Source organism: Tamandua tetradactyla, chromosome 9 (genome assembly GCF_023851605.1).
Source record: "Tamandua tetradactyla isolate mTamTet1 chromosome 9, mTamTet1.pri, whole genome shotgun sequence".
In the NCBI taxonomy this organism is placed as follows: Eukaryota; Metazoa; Chordata; class Mammalia; order Pilosa; family Myrmecophagidae; genus Tamandua; species Tamandua tetradactyla.
Genome location: NC_135335.1, coordinates 12,242,029 through 12,253,919, shown reverse-complemented (window position 1 = coordinate 12,253,919; position 11,891 = coordinate 12,242,029). Strand labels below are relative to the sequence as shown.

Below are 11,891 nucleotides of genomic sequence, written 5' to 3'. Positions count from 1 at the left end.
AGAAGCTCCCAAAAAGAAAAGTCCAGGACCAGATGGCTTCACATGTGAATTCTGTCAAACATTCAAGAAAGAATTAGTACCAATCCTCTCAAACTCTTCAAACACTTGAAGAGGAGGGAGGGCTACCTAACTCATTCTATGAAGCCAACATCACCCTCATACCAAAGCCAGACAAAACAAGAAAAGAAAATTACAGACCAATCTCTCCAATGAATATAGATGCAAAAATCCTCAACAAAATTCCTGCAAATCAAATCAAGCAGCACATTAAAAGAATTATACACCATGACCAAGTAGAATTCATCCCAGATATGCAAGAATGGTTCAACATAAGAAAATAAATTAATGTAATACACCTATCAACAAATCAAAGCAGAAAACCACATGATCATCTCAACTGATGCAGAAAAGGCATTTGACAAAATTCAACATCCTTTCTTGTTGAAAATACTTCAAAGGATAGGAATAGAAGGGAACTTTCTCAACATGATAAAGGGAATAGATGAAAAACCCACAGCTAACATCATCCTCAATGGGAAAAAACAGAAAGCTTTCCCCCCTAAGATCAGGAAAAAGACAAGGATGTCCACTATCACCATTGTTATTCAACATTGTGTTAGAAGTTCTAGCCAGAGCAATCTGACAAGAAAAAGAAATACAAGGCTTCACAATTGGAAAGGGAGAAGTAAAACTCTCACTGTTTGCAGATGATATGATACCCTCGTGTCAAAAAAATTAAAAATCCACAGCAAAACTACTAAGCTAATAATGAGTACAGCAAAGTAGCAGGTTACAAGAGAACACTCAAAAATCTGTAGTGTTTCTATACACTGGTAATGAGCAATCAAAGGGGAAAATCAAGAAAAAAAATCCATTTACAATTGCAACCAAAAGAATAAATTTTTTAGAAATAAATTTAACTAAAGATACAAAAGACCTTTACAAAGAAAACTACAAGGAACTGCTTTTTAAAAAAAGACAAATAAATAGAAGGGCACACAGTTTTCATGGATTGGAAGACTAAATATAGTTAAGATGTCAATTCTACCTAAATTGATTTACAGATTCAATGCAATACCAACTAAAATCCCAAAAACTTTCTTTGCAGAAATAGAAAAACCAATAACCAAATTTATCTGAAAGGGCAAGGTGTCCCCAATAGCTAAAAATATCCTGAGAAAGAAAAATGAAGCAGGAGGTCTTACACTACCTGACTTTAAGGCATATTATGAAGCTACAGTGGTCAAAATAGCACGCTACTGTGCGAGCAATGGTAGCACAGTGGCAGAGTTCTCGCCTGCTGTGCCAGAGACTCAGGTTCGATTTCCGGTGCCTGCCCATACGAAAAAAATAAGAAAAACCAGCAGGGTATGGCATAAAGATAAATATACTGACCAATGGAATCAAATAGAGTGTTCAAATATAGACTCTCTCATCTATGGACAATTTATCTTTGATAAGGCAGTCAAGCCAAATCACCTGGGACAGAACAGTCCCTTCAATGAATGGTGCCTAAAGAACTGGATATCCACATGCAAAAGAATGAAAGAGGACCCATATCTCACACCCTATAGAAAAATTAACTCAAAATGGATCTAAGACCATAAAACTTTTAGAAGAAAATGTAGGGAACTATCTTATAAAACTTGTAATAGAAGGTGGTTTCCTAGATCTTACATTCAAAGCATGAGCACTGAAGAGCGAAATAGATAAATGGGAACTCCTCAAAATTAAATGCTTCTGTGTATCAGAGAACGTTGTCAAGAAAGTAATGTCAGCCTACACAATGGGAGACAATATTTGGAAACGACAGATAAGGGTCTAGTATACAGAATATGTAAAAAGTATGACCAACTCAACAACAAAAAGACAAACAATCCAATTTTTAAAATGGGTAAAAAAAAAAAAAAGGCACATGAAAAGATGCTCAACTTCCCTGGCTATTAGAGAAATGCAAATCAAAACCACCAAGAGATATCATCTCACACCCACCAGAATAGCCATTATCAATAAAATAGAAAATGACAAGTGCTGGAGAGGATGTGGAGAAAGAAGCACACTTACCCACTGTTGGTGGGAATGTAGAATGGTACAACTGCTATGGAAGGCAGTTTGGTGGTTCCTTAGGAAGCTAAGTATAGAATTGCCATATGATCCAGCAATACCATTGCTAGGTATCTGTTCAGAGGACATGAGGGCAAGGACACAAGCAGACATTTGCACACCAATGTTTATAGCAGCATTATTCATAATTGCCAAGAGATGGAAACAGCCCAAATGACCATCAGTAGACGAGTGGCTAAACAAGCTGTGGTACATACATACGATGGAATATTGTGTAGCTGTAAGACAGAATAAAGTTATGAAGTATGTAACAACATGGATGGACCTTAAGAACATTAGGCTGAGTGAGATTAGTCAGAAACAAAAAGACAAATACTGTATGGTCTCATTGATATGAACTAACATTAATGAGTGAACTTGGAGAATTTCAGTTAAGAACAGGGGTTATGAGGAAAATAGAAATAGGGTAGAGATTGGGTAACTGGAGCTGAAGGGACACAGATTGTGCAACAGGACTGATTGTAAAAATTCAGAAATGGATAGCACAATATTACCTGATTGTAGCACAATAATGTAAGTACGCTGAATGAAGCTGAATGTGAGAAGGGTAGAGGGTGGAGGGCTGGGGGCACATATGAAACCAGAAGGAAAAATAGATGATAAAGACTGAGAGGGTATAATCAGGGAATGCCTACAGTGTACAATAATAGTGACTAAATGTACAAATTAAAAAATGTTATTGCATGAGGAAGAACAAAGGAATGTCAGTATTGCAGGGTGTTAAAAATAGATACTCATTCATATTTTTAAATTCAACTTCTGCATGAGACTAAAGCAAGAAATGTTTATTTGGTACAAAATTTATATTTTGACTAATGCATTTCCTAATTTAACTTATATGGATTGTTTAATTGAACACCATAAGTACATGGAACCTTGAATACAGAATGAAAATTTGTAGGATTGTTCATGTTAGTGTGATGCCCCAATAAATCTCAGAGTGATTTTAACAGTGAATAAAGAAATATTTGCAAAGTTCCCTTGGAGGAATGGAGAGAAAGGGGGAAAATTTAACTTTCCCATCTGGAGAATTCCTGATATTCTTACAAGCAGTATGGACAACCAAATCAATAGGCTGAGCCCTCAATCTTGGGGGTCATTTCTATGAAACATTCCCACGGAGGATAGGCTAAGCCTACTTAAAATTATGCCTAAGAGTCACCCTCAGAGAACCTCTTTTGTTGCTCACATGTGGCCTATCTCTCTCTCAGCGAACATGGCAAGCAAAGTCACTGCTCTTCCCCCTCTCTACGTGAGACATGATTCCCAAGAGTGTAAACCTCCCTGGCAACATGGGACAGAAATCCTAAAATGAGCTGGGACTCAAAATCAAGGCATTGAGAAAACCTTCTCAACCGAAAGGAGAGAGAAATGAGACAAAATAAAGTGTCAGTGGCTGAGATTTCAAACAGAATCAAGAGGTTATCCTGGAGGTTATTCTTATGCATTATACAGATATCCCCTTTTTAGTTTAAGGTGTATTCAGGTGGCTAGAGGGAAGTGCCTGAAACTGTAGAGCTGTGTTCCAGTAGCCATGTTTCTTGAAGACGATTATATAACAATATAGCTTTTGCAGTGTGACTATGTGATTGTGAAAACCTTGTGTTGATGCTCCTTTTATCTATGGTATGGACAGATGAGTTAAAAATATGGTTAAAAAATAAATAATAGGGGATGTTATATGTTAAATGTTAAAATAAACTGAATAGATTGAAATACTAGTGAACAATGAAAGGGAGTGGTAAGGGATATAGAAAAAATAGGGGGAACAAAGGTTAAAATATATTGGGTGGATGGAAATACTAGCGGTCAAGGAGAGGGAAGGGTAAGAGGTATGGTCTGTATGAGTTTTTTCTTTTATCTTTTTATTTCTTTTTCTGGGATAATGCAAATGTCCTAAGAAATGATCATGGTGATGAATATACAGCTATCAGGTGATATTGTGAGCCACTGATTGTACACCAAGTATGAAACGTTCATATGTTAAGAATGTTCATGTTTGTATGTTGTTTTGTTTTGTCAATACAAATATTTTAAAAAAAAGAACGTGGCCTTTTTGGGGGTACATAACAACTTCAAACTACCACAGTAAGCCCACAGACTCAAAAGGAAAGTCGTAAGAACCAGAGTCTAAGGGATTCAACACAAGGAGTCCCCCCTTATTTGTCATCTCTATTTCCCTCCATTGGCTCCTACAAAGGGCAAGAGTAGTGTCCAAGACCACCCTTACTTCTGATAGAAATTGCAAGTTGGGGGGGGGGGCACCAATACCACCCTCAAGTTTGATAATTCACTAGAAAGAATCACAGAACTTACTGGACATTGTAACCTTCATAGTCATGATTTAGTACAGAGAAATGATACAAATTAAAATCAGTCAAAGGAAGAAGTGCAAGGGCCAGAGTCCAGGAGCGTTCCAAACACAGAGCTGCCAGTTGTCCTCTCCCCGTGGAATTGAGGACAGTGCAAACTTCTCCCAGCAATAATGTGTGGTAATACAAACGGAGTATTTCCAACCTGAGGCTCACTCAAGCCTTGGCATTCAACGTGTTTACTGGGACTGGTCACAGAGACATGGTTGACCATCTGCACAGCTAACTTTAGTTTCCAGCCCCTCAGGAGGTCACATTGATATCCCATGGACCAGAGCCCCCACTATAATTTACATTGCTAGACCATCCAGTGCAGCCTAGGGTCCTGAGGTAAATGAAGACACTTATCAGGCAGAACATGCCAAGGGTTTAGACATCACCTCCCAGGAGCTAAGGAGAAAGGCCACGTCTGTTTGAGTAAGGTTAATTCTTTACTACACAACTTCATTCTGCTGACCAGCTCTCCACGTGGTGGAATATATAACCACCAACATTTCAAATTGAGATCCTCCCTCTTTAGCAACTGCAGTAGACAGAACTTCTGCATTCTAATGCCCACACTTCAGTTCTAGAGAAGTTCTATAATTTGCCCTGCTTGGGTCAAATAGCTAGCTGTTGGACCAACTGCTATTGCATTCTGAGCCAACTGCTACCCACGTTGCGGTTTGGCTTCCTGGACTGGTTGTAGCAGACGTTTCACTTCAGCTTCTGTTTTTATATAAGATCTGGCCATTGTCCACTTGCATATTCAGTTTCTCTGGAAGGAATCAGCTATGTTGTTGCTGGTATCTTAAGTGTGTGTGTTTGGGGGGTGAGTGGCATTTGTTGGACCAAGTGAATCTTTATCTTAGACATTAGCTCATCTAGGCAATAAAAAGTTTAAAACAAATTTATAAAGGAAATAAAATCATAATTCAAAAAGTCTAGTAAGGTATCTCCAGTCCATGCCACCAATCTATTACCTTACATTACTTTACATTACTTCCTTTTACCAGGTAAAAATGTAAACTCTTTCCCTCCACCTTGACTTCTAGAAGGATGTCTTGGTAACCAACTCGGTAAGGGAAATCTAGGATAGATCTGAGCCCAATACAGGTATTCCGTCCGCTCACCTGAGAGGTCAGAGCCTTTAGGGACCACTCAGGAACAAAGAGGAGGAAAGGTGTTCACATAAAAATAAAAAGAGCTTCTAAGTGTAAGAATTTAGAGCTCGGATCCTGAGGCGTGGAGAGGATGGAGGGAAACTAGGGCTTTTCACTTTCAGTGCACGCCAGGCACAGACCCGGACCAATTATTGACATTTTTACAGTTTCTCTTTCTGTCCTTCACAAAGGTCAAGAAAAGAGACAACGAACGGAAAACATTTGAGCGGAAATAACTAGCAAGACTGCAGAGAGCACAGTACATGCTGTGGTGCTTTCCCATTTGCATCCCCGGCACAGTACAGTACGTGCTGTGGGGCAATACAAAATACTTGCAATACAAAATCTTGCCACACCAAACGCCCACCGGCCCCACCCTGCCCCACCCTCAACCCCACGCCTAAGCCTCCGACCTCATAAGGAGAGAGAGGATCCCTCGCACCCCGCCAAGAAGCTCCCGTGGGCAGGCCGGCCAGCGCTGCAGTCGTTCTGGGCGCCGGGAGCGCAGCCTCCGGGACCAGTAAGAGAGCGTGCGCCGCGGCGGGGCGACGGGGCTTTACGGTAATTCTCGGCGGCGCGGCAGCCGGGCCCTCGTGCGCAGGCGCGCGAACCTCCGCCGGCGGAGCGGTTGCGGGCGGAGCGGTTGCCAGGGCCCGCCTGGCGGAGGGGCTGGGGCGGGTGCGGAGTCCGGCCGGGCGGCTCCAGCCAGCCGCGGAGCCCTCGGTCAGCCGACCGCCCTGTCCGAGCAGGAGGAAGCCGTCGGAGATCGGGGGCTGGGGAAAAAACAAAAATTGGCAAGCAGGAATCACCCTTCCTCCGGGCCGGGGATTCGAGGCAGGTGGGCCCTGAGGAGAGCCAGCCCTCGGGCCTCCCCGGGCCCTTCGATGGGAGTTGGGGGGGATGAGGGGCAAGTCCGCGGGGAAACTGAGGCCGGGCGGGCAGGCTGTGAGGGGTTGGGGGTTGGCGCGGGCTCTGGGTCTGGGAGCACCCTCTCACCCCCAGTCGCCGACAGGTGCCCCAGTCCCGGGGCGGGCTCGGAGGGCGCCCCGGACTTTTCGTGCAAAGTTCCCTTCCTCGATCGCAGGAAATTGCTTGACCGTCAACCTCCCGGAGTCGACGCTGGACCTCGCCCCCAAGTTAATTCCCCAGGCGTTTTTCTTGCACGGCGCGTGGTCACAGTAGACATGAATCCGGTGGTGGTGGTCCACGGAGGCGGCGCCAGCTGTATCTCCAAGGACCGGAAGGAGCGAGTGCGCCAGGGCATCGCCCAGGCTGCCACGGTGGGTTACCGCATCCTCCAGGAGGGAGGCAGCGCAGTGGATGCGGTGGAAGGAGCTGTGGTCGCTCTCGAGAATGATCCCGAGTTCAACGCAGGTAAGTTTGCGCTGCCGCTGGTAAAAATGGGTCCAAACCGGGTTAAACGTCTCGGCTGGGATAAATAGGACCGTCCTCAAGTGTCAGTGAATCCATTCTGCCTTGTCGGAAAATTATTCTAAAGGGAAACATATTTAATCGTTTTTGTTTTTTTTTTTTCCTTTTTGCTAGTTGACCAACTTGCTATGAGGATTTATAAATCCATGAATTCATTAAAGTGGTTCCTTAAATTTAGATACCAATACAGGTTTTCATTTCATCCTTTTGCGGGTGGCGGGGTGGAGTGGTAGTAGACCGCTTTAAAACACCATAAACTTTTAAGTTTCGCAAAAGGTGCACACCGGTGTAACCAACACCACGAACAAGATTTAAAACATTTCCATCACCTCCAAAGAGTCCTTGGTGTTACTTTGCAGTTATTCTACTCTCCATCCCCCCAATAGGCATTCACCAATTGCTTTCTATTTCTATGGATTCATTTGCATGTTCTAGAATTCCAGATATAAATGGAATAATAATACAGAGTGGGTTCTTCGTGTTTGACTTCTTTCATTTGATCCACGCTTTTAATTTTTTTTAGAAAAGCATCATCATTAGGCTGTATGAGTGTCTACTATTTAGAGGCAGTAGTCTAAGAATTTTTCATGATTTACATGAAAATCGTTTATCTGCAGTCAAGTCCAATAGATTACCTACAGTTATAACACTCTTTTCTCATTTGAGGAAACTGAGGGACAAGAAGGTTAACTTACTGAGCACTTCTCTTTATTTTAAAATAAAAAACCTAAGAACTAGGGGTCAAAAAACTTACTGGAATTATCACCCCACCCCCACCCCCCAAATCTGTCAGTGTAAAGAATTTCAGGTAATCTTAACCAATTAGTCATCAAATATTTACTGATATTTGTTCTGTCCCCTTGACTCTACTAAGCACTCTTTAATAGTTATGCAAACTTTCCTAAGTCTGCTTGACCTTAGGGTGAGGCATAACTGTATTTTTATGACTATTGCACTAGAATTTACCAGATCAGGACTAACCTTGCTAGCAGGGAGAGCAGCCCACTGTTTCCTTGGGAATTTGTACCAATCAGAAACCCCTTGTCTAACACCCCACCTCCCACCCCAGCCCCCTCACTTACTCACTCAGTACCTTCATTTGGAGCAATTCATTCTGATCTCCCACTGTCTAAACTAAGCCGACCAGAGATCTGCATAGATTGGAAAAGTACAACATAGGAAACTGAAACAGGTAGTTTTAATATCTTTGATCTGTACCCAAAGGACTTCCTTCTAAGCATCTCCTCTCTAATTTACCAGATGTATGCTACTCATCATACGGGACCGGGCGGGAAATAGGGCTGGAAAAAAAAAAGAAATCAAAGATTTAGAAGGAAAAGATGAGACTTTTAACAGCATCCTGTCTGCCTTGAGCTCTGTTTGCCTTTCCCAGCAAGCAAACAAGCATTCCCAGCACCTTCTGCTGTAATCACTAGAATGACTGCTTGGGAGCCTAATACAAGTAGCTGACACCCAATAGTTAGTGTATTAGGTGGGGTTAACTAGCATTCATGACACGGTTGAAGCGTTTGTGTGAACAGTCTACTAACATTTCAATATAGATTTTACTCTGCATTTAAAGCTGGCACCATATTTCTTAGTTTATTTTAAAGTAGTTTATTTGTTAGATACTAACACTATAAAAAATTGAACTTTTAGGTTTGAATGCTAGATATATTCTTTAAAGACTTTCTCAGACTGGCAACAAGATAATGTTCCTTTGCTTTTACTGGAGCAATCTTTACAGAGAAGTTTAAATAGTTGTTATTTACTCTCTCTCTCTACATTTCAATTTTGTAAAGTATCAAAGAGTCTTTTAGATTACAGAATTGTTCATTTATCCACCCCTTTTCTGAACTCTTTGTAATGTAACATCTGTAAGGCATCAGTCTGTGGTAGGTCCAGGAATTGCTTTTTTGTTTTGGTTTGGGTTGTTGTTTACTTATGTTAAAGATTGTCAGGTGATTCTGAAGTACTGCCCAGGTTTAGGATCCACCAGCCTAATACCACACAATTTTAACAAATTTTTTTTATTCTAATTATTTTAAAAGTATAATTTACATATAGCAGAATTCTCCCTTTATAGTGTGCAGTTCCATGACTGAGAAAAACACACATGGTCATGTAACCACCACTACAATCAAGATGGAAAACCATCTCATTACTCAAAAATTCTGCCATATTTCTTGAATCCCCTCCATTTATCTCTAGTCCCTGGCAACTAGTGATCTGAATTTTGCCTCTTCCAGAATGTCATAAATGGAATCATATTGTACATGGCCTTTTGAGTCTGGATTCTTTCACTTAACATGATACATTTGAGGGTCATCGATGTCAACACTGGCATCAGTAGTTCATCCCTTTTTGTTATTGAGTAGTATTCCATTGTATGAATATAGAAAGGGCATCTGGGTTGGTTCCAGTTTTGAACCAATTTAATTAAAACCACTGTAAGCATTTGCATAACGGCTTTTGTGCAAACCAAACTTTTTATTTCTCTTGGTTAAATACCTAGGAGTAGAATTGCTAGATCATATGGAAAGTATATATTTAATTTTATTAGAAACTGCCAAACTGATTTTTGAAGTGACTGTACTATTTTCCACTCCCACCAGCAAATGTATGAAAGTTTCAGTTGCTCTACATCTTTACTACCACTTGGTATTTTTGGTATTTTTTTATTTTGACCATTCTAATAGGTATTTGTGAAATCTCACTGTGGTGTAAATTTGCATTTCTCTAATGATGTTTAGCATCTTTTTAGGTGTTTTTACCATACTCATTTCTTCTTTGGTAAAGTATCTATGCAAGTCTTTTGTCCATTTCTTTAATTGATCATTTTTTACTTATAATTGAGTTCTAAGTGTACTTTATTCTAGATCTATCTTTAGATATGTGATTTGCAGATATTTTATCCCAGTCTTTTTCTCTCTCTTAACAGTGTTGTTCAAAAGGCAGAAATTCATAATTTTGTAGAAGTCCAACCATGAAAATATTACCTGGCTAAAATCACAGACTGGCTAACCGTGGGCCCTTCCTCCTTAGGGTGCTTCTTATAGCACAGACACCCCATATTTTTGCCAAGAGGTAGTCTAAAACTAGAAGATCATCCAGGATTACCTAAGCTAAGGAACCTATTTGTTTTTGAATGAGCCCATATTAGTATGCAGAGGGATGAGAGATCAGGACAAAATGAGAGCAAAAATGTGGGCCTCTAACCATGGGATCAACAATGTTTTCCTGAACAAAAGGGGGAAAAGAATCGTAACAAAATAAGGTATCAGTGGCTGAGAGAGTTCAAATAGAGTCAAAAAGTTATTCTGGAGACTACTCATATGTAAGTTTCAGCTAGATACCACTATTTACCATGGCTTGCCAAACCCTAACCAAAACCATTCTTGTTAAATCTAAAGAACCTAGGACTCCTTATGAGAGTCTACAAAGGTTCTGTGAACTATGGTTACTTTCCAGAAACCTACAACCTCCCGATGGGTTCCTAGTCCAGGTAAGTCCTGAAACCCAGAGGGGCCAGCTCTCCAGAACATCGACTAGTTCCATCCCCCTGTCCCATATTATCAATAGCCCTTTTGAAAATGAAAAAGTTAGAATGGACATAGCACAAATACCCATTAAGATTGGAAGAAAGATCAAAGGAGAAGGTGGAGTTATAACAGAAAAGATAGGATTTAACAAATGAGTATGACTGCTGAGTCATTATATTGATATTTCTTTTCATCTCCAGTGTCTTGGAGCAGCTAGGAGAAACCCAAAATTCTACAACTATAACCCATACCAAACTCTGAAATCTGTTCTATAGCTAATTGTTACAGTGTGCTTTGACATTTATTGCTTTTTTTGAATATTTATTATATTTCACAATTAAAATTTTTTTTAATTAAAAAAAATATATATGCAGAGTTCAGCAGGAGTTAGAAACAGGGTAAGACAATGGGTAATTGAAGCTGAAGGGATACAGACTGTGCAACAGGACTAGATACAAAAACTCAAAAATGGACAGCACAATAATACCTAATTGTAAAGTAATCATGTTAAAACACTGAATGAAGCTGCATCTGAGCTATAGGTTTTTGTTTTGTTTTGTTTTGTTTTGTTTTGTTTTGATTTTACTATTAATACTTTTATTTTTTTCTCTATATTAACATTCTATATCTTTTTCGGTTATGTTGCTAGTTCTTCTAAACCAATGCAAATGTACTAAGAAATGATGATCATGCATCTATGTGATGATGTTAAGAATTAATGATTGCATGTGTAGAATGGTATGATCTCTAAATGTTGGGTTAATTTCTTTTTTTCCGTTAATTAAAAAAAAAAAAAAAGAAGAAAAGGGATAATTGGAGATGAAGGGATACAGACTGTACAACGGGACTGGATATAAAAACTCAGAAATGGACAGCACAATACTACCCAATTGTAATGCAATTATGTTAAAACACTGAATGAAGCTGCATGTGAGGTATAGGTTTTTTGTTTTTGTTTTTTTTGTTTTTTTTTTCTTTCTATTATTGTTTTAATTCTTATTCTGTTGTCTTTTTATTTCTTTTTCTAAATCGATGCAAATGTACTAAGAAATGATGAATATGCAACTATGTGATGTTATTAAGAATTACTGATTGTACATGTAGATTGGAATGATTTCTAATTGTTTTGTTAATTCTTTTTTTAATTAATAAAAAAAAAATATATATATATATATATATATGGGTCTCTAGATGTTAGAAGGTTGTGCCAAAAGAGGTTGGCTGAATATTCAGCTGCTTTGTAACTGTGGAGGGCGCCACCGACAGAAGAGAGGCCCACA

General features: G+C 39.8%; 1 protein-coding gene across 3 annotated transcripts in view; it reads left to right on the top strand.

The window, feature by feature from the left end:
* The first annotated feature begins 6,098 nt into the window (after positions 1-6,098).
* Positions 6,099-11,891, top strand: part of ASRGL1 (asparaginase and isoaspartyl peptidase 1) — a 34,482-nt gene continuing 28,689 nt past the window's right edge. Inside the window, exons 1-2 of one of the 3 annotated variants that reach the window (XM_077115997.1) lie at positions 6,099-6,199; positions 6,723-7,012. In XM_077115997.1, the coding sequence (XP_076972112.1) occupies positions 6,823-7,012 (190 nt within the window). In that variant the 5' untranslated portion in view covers positions 6,099-6,199; positions 6,723-6,822. Of the gene's footprint in view, positions 6,200-6,267; positions 6,477-6,722; positions 7,013-11,891 lie in introns of those variants that run through there. The other 2 variants (XM_077115996.1, XM_077115995.1) reach the window with 2 other exon arrangements.